We start from the raw sequence: 9,946 nt of genomic DNA on the forward strand, positions 1-9,946 counted from the left end.
ATCTATCCGTTCATCCATCCATTCATCCATCCATCCATCCATCCATCATTGAAACCTTCCTTCAGCTTCACCTTGCACAGATGCAGCAGATGTTGTGTGATGTTCCAGCCTGCAGTTTTTCTACGTTTGCTTCTTGTTCCACCTGGAAAGACTCGCCTTGTTTTCTCGTTCACAGTTTTATAGCAGACAACCAGATGAATCAGGCCATCGTGCTTTTTGTGGAGGACTGCGGTGCTCACATCATCCGCCGGAGCCTCTGCCGCAATTTCCTCCTGCACTTAGTCAGCATGCACGACTTCAACCTGGTGAGCACGGCCACCATCGACCGCACCATGGCACGCCTGCAGCAGATTCAAGAGGAGCTGCCGGACGTTGAGGAGCAGCGGGATCAGAGCGCAGCAGCGTACAACAGCAGCGCCGCCACATCCAGCGGGGGGAAGCAGGGCAAGAGGACAAAAAGTGCGCTGACAGACTGACGTGAGGAACAACCGCCGAGTCTGGTTGGTCTGTTTTCTCCTAACTGGTGCTTAGATAGGTGGACAGCCAGGTCTCCAGACCTGACGTGGACCAGCACACAAACCGAGCAGGCTTTTTTTTTTTACACGAGAACTGAACCAAATCTGAACAGTCTGGAAGTGAAACAGCTGCATGTGCAGAAACCAGGAGTGGACGATGAGCTCAGCTTTTCATACGAGCTTCTGCTCGGCTGCTTCCAGCAGCAGCCGACTGTACGCGCAGTTAAAACTGTACCCGTTGTCACTGCTCGTTGTACACCCATGTTTAAGACTTTTAGCTGATTATTTTAGCACTTCTTCATGGTATTTAGAAGGTTGACCTTGACGTTGACTTTTATACGACAACACCCTTTAATGTCAAAGACCACACAGGTGAGAGAAGCTGCAGTCACTCATGACGTCTGAAGTCCATAAAGGCTGGAACTCTTGTGCCAGGACCCCAGAACGATGAGCTCTCTGGTAAAGGACAAGTGTTTTAGTGTCGGCTTCCATCCTGGACGAGATGAACTCGGCTTCAGGTCCATCCTGGACGAGATGAACTCGGCTTCAGGTCCATCCTTCCATCCTGGACGAGATGAACTCGGCTTCAGGTCCATCCTGGAACGTTGACCTCTGCGAGTTGAAGCCGGTCCACGGACGACTAGAAAAATGATGTTTTAGGTTTTTCTACGAAGCAGCAGCGCGTTGCTCCCTGTGGCATGTAGAGTACCAGCTGCACTTACTTTTCAAAGGCTAAAAACGTGTTTTTGTTTTTTACAAGAGTTATCAGTATTAATAGCTGAAATAAACGTGTATTCGTATAATCGCATGAACTCTTTAGGTGTTCTCGGTCTAGTAATCAACGTGTTGCAGTTCTTTTCTCAGACGTCCTTTCAGGTTAGATGCAGTTCACACCAAAGGGGAAACTTTTCACCGATCTTAGTTTCTTTATATTTTTCCTTCATTTCACAAGAAGATTTTTAAGCTGTATTTGTTTGGTTTTTTGTGCACATATGAATTGATTATTACCAATATTCATTGTTACAATCAACTTCCTTTGGTTGACTACCAAATTACCAGTGTAGTTTTCCTCTTCAAGGCTTGAAGTTAAAGGGGTGCATTGTCAAAAGTTGTAAACGTCACATTCTGGCTAAGGAGTATTTTATATTTAAAGAAATAAAATACATTTTCTCTTACTCAAACCTCTTTATTTTTTGGACAAGATAAAAAAGGTGCAGCTGCTGAAGTGTGGCTTTCATTCAGTAAAATGTTTAGATTCACTCATTCAACCTTTATTTCTACAGGTTAAGCGCCCAGTGTACGTGCGCGCGCACTGTCCACAGGGTTCAGACTTCATATTCGAGCAGCTGCAGAGCAGCTCTGCAGACGAGGGGCGTTTACCTTCAGGACAAATTGAGGTCACCGATTGGTCATTTGCTGACACGCCTACTGGATTGATTGACAGGTCGGGGGGGGGGGAAACTGCGCTGGCAGCCTCAGCCACAGCGGTGTTCTGTGTTTATATGTTGTTAATAAAAAGATCTAAAAAAATTAAAAAAACGGAGCACTGGCCCTACAGTCCACACATCAGACCAGCCCACCAGGAAACCTCCAGACCTGCAGCCACGCTGGACCTGAATTTAATTCCCTCGTAACAAATTCCTTCATTTCTCACCATTTCAGTCGTGGCATCAACGGAGGAGGAAGAGATCTCTGCCTCTTGGCAACAAAAAACAAGAAAAGGCCAGATCAGGGATGAAGAAGAGGAATTTAACACATTGGTGTCTCAACAAAACAGTCCGTCGCCGGGCAGTTTATTGTGCGACACCGAGTACGCGGTCGTAAAAATGGAGCTTTGTGCGTTTATGCCCTGGGGGGTACGCTTGTACCTCCACGTACGTACACGCGTATGGACATACGCGGGAGTATACTGGGGGCTTTAGTCTCAATGAGCCTCGAGGATAAACGATTACATTCTTGCATTAATGTGCCTTTATTTTAATGGACTTGCCCCCGAGCAGGTGAACAGCAGCTGAAGGTGATCTCGGTCTTTTTATGATGAGATCCTGCACTGGGTTGCTTACTTCTAACCTACAAAGCCCTCAACAACCTAGCTCCATCTTATATTACAGATCTTATTGTTCCATATTTTCCTAACAGAGCACTTCACTCTCAGACTGCAGGTTTACTTGTGGTTCCTAGAGTTTCCAGCAGCAGAATGGGAGGAAGATCCTTCAGTTCTCAGGCTCCTCTCTTGTGGAACCAACTTCCAGTTTCTGTCCATGAGGCTGACACATTGTCCAGTTTAAGACTTTCCTTTTTGATAAATCCTATAGTTAGGGTCAGCTTGTTATGCTGCTATAGACTCAGACTACTAGAGGACAAACTGACCTCATTTCCTTAAATTAATTGTTAAAATTGAATAGTTTTTATTTGATACTATTTCTATCTCAACATGTGATTCTTGACCTGCCATTGTGTATCTGTTCTTACCAAACCCAGCCGGTCGAAGCAGATGGTCCTCTTGTCTTTTTTTCTTTCATTCAACCTTTATTTCTACAGGTTAGTCTCAATGAGCCTCGAAGACTCGTTTACAAGAGACCTGTTGAAATATTAACATGTTAATGTGACGACCTCAGCTGCAGCAACAACACCACCAGCCTGATGAAGAAAGCTCATCAGAGACTCTACTTCCTCAGACGGCTGAGACGAGCTGGTCTGGAAGCTCAGTCCTCACCTCCTTCTACAGGTGTGCAGTGGAGAGCATCCTGTGCTCCAGCATCAACGTGTGGCATGGAGGCTGCACAGCTGCAGAAAGAAAAGCTTTGCAGAGAGTGGTGAAGGCTGCACAGAGAGTCTGTGTGAAGTTAATGGTGACCAGTTAACCAGTGAATACTGGGTGCAGTGGTGGGTATGGTAGTTACAGCCAGTTATGAATCTTAGTGCATTATGATAGACAGCATCCAACATCTGCAGCATCCAACATCTGCAGCATCCAACATCTGCAGGGTTCTTGTAGCAGCGTTCATGTAAATAATGTCACCGTGATCAATGGAGGGAAGGAAAGTCACAGATACAAGGCGTTCCTCAGGGTTCAGAGTTAGACAGGATCTGTTTCTGAAAAAGAAACCCAGTTTAACTTTCAGTTTCTTTACCAAGTTTTCCACGTGGAGCTTAAAGGAGAGATACGAGTCGACCAAGATACTCAAATAAGCGCAGAGGTGACAGGGCCTTCTCTGTAGCAGGACCAAGACTCTGGAACGAGTTACCTCTGCTTGTCAGACAGGCCCCCTCCCTCTCGGTTTTCAAGTCCCATTTAAAAACTCACTACTATTCAGTAGCTTTCAACACCAGATGATCTGTGTTTTGATCCTGTATGCTCCACACTGGTTAGTCGTCATTATCTGCATCGTTTTTATGTCTATATTCTGATTTACCTCATTTTGTATTTTGCTTTGTGTGTTACCTGTTGTTCTGTCTGTACAGCACTTTGGTTGGTCTTGTAGCTGTTTTAAGTGCGCTATAAATAAAGTGGTATGGTAAATATTTATAGGAACCAAAAAACTCAATGGGGACACCATTTGAGGATGAAATCAAAAGAACTGCTGGGACTGACTTCCTGTCTGAAAATGGGACAAATGTGGGTCATCCTTTCAGCTTCAGGGGTCATGAAACACTGCAGCTGCTCTCAGAACACCCCCCCCCCCCCCCCCCCTCATTGTCACAGAAACTGAGCTCCCTGCGTGGAGTTAAACGGATTAGAGTTGATGAGCTGCGAGGGGGAGAGCAAGCAGAGACATCCATCCCACTCCCCTAACCCTCTCTCCATCCCTAAAAAAGAGAAAATGATTTTAGTTGTATAAGTTTTCCTCCCACTCCCTCCATCCATACAGGGGTGTTGTCATGGCAACCCCCTCCCCAGCCTCGAACGTCAGAGTAGGGAGCTGGCGGCTGAAGCCTCGTGCAGCCTCCGTCTCAGAGAGAAGCTGTGATTTCTGCAGCGCTGGACTTTGGTCTCATGACTGTTGTAGTCCGGCCACTCTTCATCCCGCACCATCATCATCACCTGATCCGGCCCGTCCTCAGGTAACAGCACGATGACTTGTGCACTGATTTCTGAACGCACGTGAGCCAGGTGAGGAGGCATGAAGAGTGTGTGTGTGAGGAATGAAGCACAGAGGTCGTTTGGTAGAGGTTACACCTTTCTCCACTCTCTGTCGTCCCTCCATCCTCCTCCCCCTCAGCTCCCACAGCCGCCATGTCGTGGTTGTTCCTGGACTGGTTCGTGCCCCTCTACCTGCTGGTGTCGGTTCTGGTGCTGGCGGGATTCGGAGCGTGTCTTTACTTCCTCGAGCCCGGGCTGCAGGACGCCCACAAATGGAGCAGCAAAACAATCCGGCATCACCCGCTGGTGGCCAGCGTGGACTGCAGAGATGAAGACAGAGATGCCCTCATATGATCGGGGGGGGGGGGGGGGTGTGGGGAGGGGGGGAGGGGAGGCGCCCCCGCTGGGGGGGGGGGGGGGGGGGGTCTGTGTGGACAGGGGTGCAGAGGCCCCTCACACACTGGGGGAGGGCGTGTGCTGACGTGTCATCTCATATGTAAAGCCTGTTCTGTATCATTCCAACTTTTCTTTACTCTCTGCAGAGGCTGGGGGGTCAGTGAGAGACTACGGAGAACACGATGCCCTTTAGTCGTGTGCCAACTTATACACTGGTTTGTTTTTGTGACGATCACTTTGCATCTTAAATACTGTTGTGCACAGAGAAGGGAATGATGCAAGAACAAAACTTTGCTGCCGCTGGAGTTTTTCAACTTCCCCCTGATGTCGTCATGGCAACTGAAGCGCACCAGGATCGTTAGTGCCAAACTCAGCATCACCCATTGAAGACACAAGATGCCAAGAAAATCCTAGATGAGCCAAGAACAAAGCAGGAGTTGTGTAATTACCGTCTCATGCTTCCTTTGTTACTAAAAAAATAAAAGTTTCTGTTTTGTTCCTTCAGTCTTGTCGGAACAGTTTTTAATGGAACACAACTTTATCAATTTCTCCTAATTAAAATTCTGTGGAATATTGAAAAGGGCGTTTAGGTTCCAGTTTACTGGTCCGTGCTGTCCAGGATGTTTTCTGAGTGGGGTGGCAGAACAGTTCTATTCAGCTGATGTGAAGTGGAGGAGTTTGGGAAAGTTTCTGTTGAAATGGTGGAAAGGAACAGGAAATGAGGGTTAATTTAAATATCCAAACAAAACTATAAACATTTTGTTTTGTTAAATGCAGATAACATCACGGACACATTTTCATTCATTCAAACTTTATTTATACAAGTTAGTCCCACTGAGCCTCGGGCACTCTTTTACAAGAGAAACCTGAATTTATTTGTGGAGTGGTGGTGCAGAGGTTGGAGAAGGTGGGCCTGTGATCGGAAAGTCGCAGGTTCAATATCAAAAATGTGGGTGGAAAAAAGTGAAACACCCATACCTGCCCCCACCCTCATTTGTCCCACTCTGAAAAAGGAGGTGATGAGACTGGGGTTTAAAATAAAAGATCTAGGGATTCAGGACCTCTCCTCAGGGCCGTACCCCTCCCACTCGACAAGGTACTGGAAACCTTTACCTCTGCGTCGCACGTTTAAGATGGTTCACACAGTGAACACAGGGTGATTGTCGATTAGGTGGGGTGGTGGAGGGAAGTCGGAGGGAGGACACAAGAGGCTCTCAGATACGGGCTTGATCTGGGAAACATGGAATGTGGGTGAATTCTCATGGAGATAGGGAGCTGGAGTCTTACAGTAGAAGGGTTAATTTTGGAGATGAGGAAGGGACCGATGAAGCGAGGTGCCATCTTTCGTGGGGTGTCCTTCAGATTGATGTCCCGGGTGGACAACCATACTCTTTGTCCCACTTGGCATGTGGGTGCTGTAGAGTGGTCACGGTCGGTGAGCTATTTGGTTTGAGCTGCCGTACGAAGCAGGGCTGCCTTGGCTTGACACCAGATGCACTGACAGCGTCTGAAGTGATGCTGGACTGATAGCACCATGCAGTCCCTCTCTAGGCTGGGGAAGAGAGGAGGCATGTATCCTAAGGAGGCTTCGAAAGGGGACATACCTGTGGCGGTGGACCTGTGAGTATTATGGGCGTATTCCACCCACACCAGGTGTTGGCTGCAAGCTAATGGGCTCTTTTCAGCAATGCAGCGGAGGGTGGTTTCCAGCTCCTGAGTGCAGTGTTCAGCCTGGCCATTTGACTGGGGGTAGTAGCCCGAGGTGAGGCTGATGGAAGCTCCTAGGAATTTGCAAAAACAGCACCATGCCTGCGAGACAAATTGGTGGCCACGGTCAGACACCACGTCGGACGGAATGCCATGGATCCTGAAGACGTGCTGGATCATGAGCTGTGTAGTAACGAGGGCCGAGGGAAGCTTAGGTAGGGGAATAAAATGAGCAGCCTTGGAAAAACATTCAATGATGGTGAGTATGGTGGTGTTACCATCTGAGGGGGGCAGACCTGTGACGAAGTCGACGGCTATATGTGACCAGGGATGGCTAGGAGTAGGCAGGGGTTGAAGAAGGCCTGCTGGGGGTTGAGTACCCGTCTTGTTTCTCGCACAGGTAGGGCAGGCTGCGACGAAGGCCTTAACATCAGATGTCATGGAGGGCCACCAGAAATGCGTCTTGGCCAGAGAAAGCATGCAAGCAGTACCTGGATGACAGGACAATCTGTTGGTGTGAAGCCAGTGTAATACCTTAGACCTCAACCAGGACGGGACGAACAGGGTTCCAGGAGGTCCATTGCCAGGGTCAGGTTCAGTCTTATGAGCCTCTCTGATCTCACTCTCTATGGGCCAGGTGAGAGCTCCAACAATGCACATGGGGGAGACGATGGTTTCTTCAGGCTCTGGTACATCTGGGGGGGCGAACTGGTGGGACAGTGCATCAGGTTTGACATTCTTTGAGCCGGGTCGGAAAGTCAAAATGTAATTGAAACGGTTGAAAAATAGGGACCGATGTGCCTGTCGTGGGGTCAAGCGTTTAGCATCCCTGAGGTATGTCAAGTTCTTATGATTGATCCAGATTAAAAAGTTGGGTTCAGTGCTTTCTAACCAGTTCCACCATTTTTTAAGGGCTAGTTTGACCTCCAGGAGCTCGTGTTTGCCCACATCATAATTTCTCTCTGCCTGAGACAGACGTTTTGAAGAAAAAGCACAAGGATCTGCCTTATTGTCGTTGGGGGACCTTTGGGAAAGTACTGCCCCCACCCCTGTGTCTGAAGCGTCGACTTCGAGGATAAACTGGCGTTTGGGGTCCAGGTGGCAAAGAATGGGAGTAGAAGAAAAAAGTTTCTTTAACTTACAGAATGCAGAGTTGGCCTCAGGTTTCCAACTGAAAGTCCTGGAAGTGGAAGTGAGTTGAGAGAGGGGAGCTGCCACGTGACTGTAATCCCTTATGAAGCATCTGTAGAAGTTGGCGAAACCCAAAAAGCGTTGTAACTGCTTTCTAGACTCTGGGATCGGCCATTCGACCACTGCCCTTGTCTTTTCGGGATTGGTCCTGCAGTGCCCGCCTTCAAAAAAAGAACCCCAGAAAGGAAACTGTAGGAACATTTAACTCACATTTCTTTGCTTTAACAAACAATTGATTCTCTTTGCAGCACAATTCTTACTTGTTTGGTGTGCTGGACTGGATCGTGGGAGTAAATATGGATGTCATTGAGATAAACAAACACAAAATCACCACTGAAGTCCCTGAAAACATCATTCACAAGGGCTTGGAAAACAGTGGGGGCATTGGTTAGGCCGAAAGGCATCACTAAGTATTCAAAATGGCCGAGGGGATTTCAAAAGGCCGTTTTCCATTCGTCGCCCTCCTTAATGCGTATGAGGTGGTAGGCATTTCTTAAATCGAGCTTGGTGAACACGGTGGCTGTTTGTAACTGCTCATGAAGGGAATCAATCAAAGGGAGTGAATATTTATTTTTAACAGTAATATTGTTAGCCCTCTGTAGTCAATACATGGCTGAAGAGTCTTGTCCTTCTTGGCAACAAAGAAAAAACCCGCCCGAACAGGAGAGGTGGAGGGACGAATGATGCATGAGTCCAAGGATTCATTAATATATTTCTTAACTGACTCTCTCTCTGGTCCAGAGAGGTTGTAGAGTCGGCTTGTCGGCAAGGGGGTGCCAGGGAGCAAGTCAATGGAACAATCGTATGGGCGATGCGGGGGAGAGATAGAGCTCTTTGTTTACTAAAAGCAGCCGCTAGGTCGTGACAATCTGCAGGAACAGCAGTGAGATTGACTTCCTCCTCTGGAGGCGTAGTTTGGGGTTGACTGGTGACCGCAGCGCATAAACAATTTTTAAGACATTTAGCGCTCCACTTTTCTACCTGCCCGAGCTCCCAATTAATGTCAGGGTTGTGGCTCTTAAGCCAGGGAAAACCCAGGTTCAATTGAGATGTAGGTGAGTCAAACACAAAGAAATCGTTCATCTCATGGTGGTTTCTGGAGATGATTAAATGTAGCTCTGTTGTTTTGAGATGAACTTGAGCTAACGTCTTCCCTGTAATACTGGAAACGGAGACAGGGGAGAGCTCTCGCATGGGAAGGGAACACTTTTTAACCAGGTCTAAACTTATCAGGTTTTGTTCATCCCCAGAATCATCTAAAAAAGTTAAATCTGGTCCTCTGGACATTCAAAAAAACAAAACAAAGCAAATCAACAAAAAAATGTAGAAACGTTTCGTCTCTCATCCGAGAGACTTCCTCAGTCTGAGGTGCTGTATTCAGCTCAGTCTCTTAAATAGCACCTTCTCAGAGTGGATCAACCAGTTTTGCTGCTGACAACCAGAACCAGCTGATCACATGCTCAAGAAGGACCATCAGCCTAACAATGGATCATTAGCACCTGATGGCTGTTTACTGTTCACAGAGGGCTGAGTGATACTAGCAATCACAGCATTGTAAGAGGGGGACAGTTGAACCTGGAGGCTCCACCCCTGTTTAATGATGGACGGTTTCTTTTCACAAAGATGGCCTCCTTTACTCCTCTCTCAAACCATCGTTCCTCTCTGTCCAGGATGTGAACATCTTCATCCCTGAAAGAGTGACCTCTGACCTGGAGATGAGTGTAGACCTCAGAGTCCTGGCCTGATGATGTTGATCTTCTGTGCTGGTCCATCCTTTTGGCCAGTGGCTGTTTAGAACTTTGCAATTGTGCCAAGAAAAATTCCTCTGGTGGAGATGATCACAGCCACTGAATCAGTCATCCACAAGAACAAAATTAAAGAGTTTGAAGAAGAGCAACTCAGAATCAAAGTTTCATCCTGCCTCAGCAATGACAAAACATCACCTTCCAACATCAGCAGAGAGGAGAGGGACGCACTCATCACTTATTTATTTATTTATTAACCTTTATTTAAACATGCAAATCCCATTGAGATCACAGATCTCTTTTGCAAG

The 9,946-nt window shown here is 47.3% G+C and overlaps 1 protein-coding gene across 1 annotated transcript in view; it reads left to right on the forward strand.

The window, feature by feature from the left end:
• suz12b (SUZ12 polycomb repressive complex 2 subunit b) overlaps positions 1–894 on the forward strand; it is a 24,186-nt gene extending 23,292 nt beyond the window's left edge. The window contains exon 17 of the mRNA XM_037697851.1: positions 176–894. Within this exon, the coding sequence (XP_037553779.1) occupies positions 176–476 (301 nt within the window). The 3' untranslated portion in view covers positions 477–894. The remainder of the gene's footprint in view (positions 1–175) is intronic.
• The last annotated feature ends 9,052 nt before the right edge of the window (positions 895–9,946 follow it).

The sequence above is a fragment of the Nematolebias whitei genome, chromosome 3 (genome assembly GCF_014905685.2).
Source record: "Nematolebias whitei isolate Nwh7 chromosome 3, NemWhi1, whole genome shotgun sequence".
NCBI classification, from domain to species: Eukaryota; Metazoa; Chordata; class Actinopteri; order Cyprinodontiformes; family Rivulidae; genus Nematolebias; species Nematolebias whitei.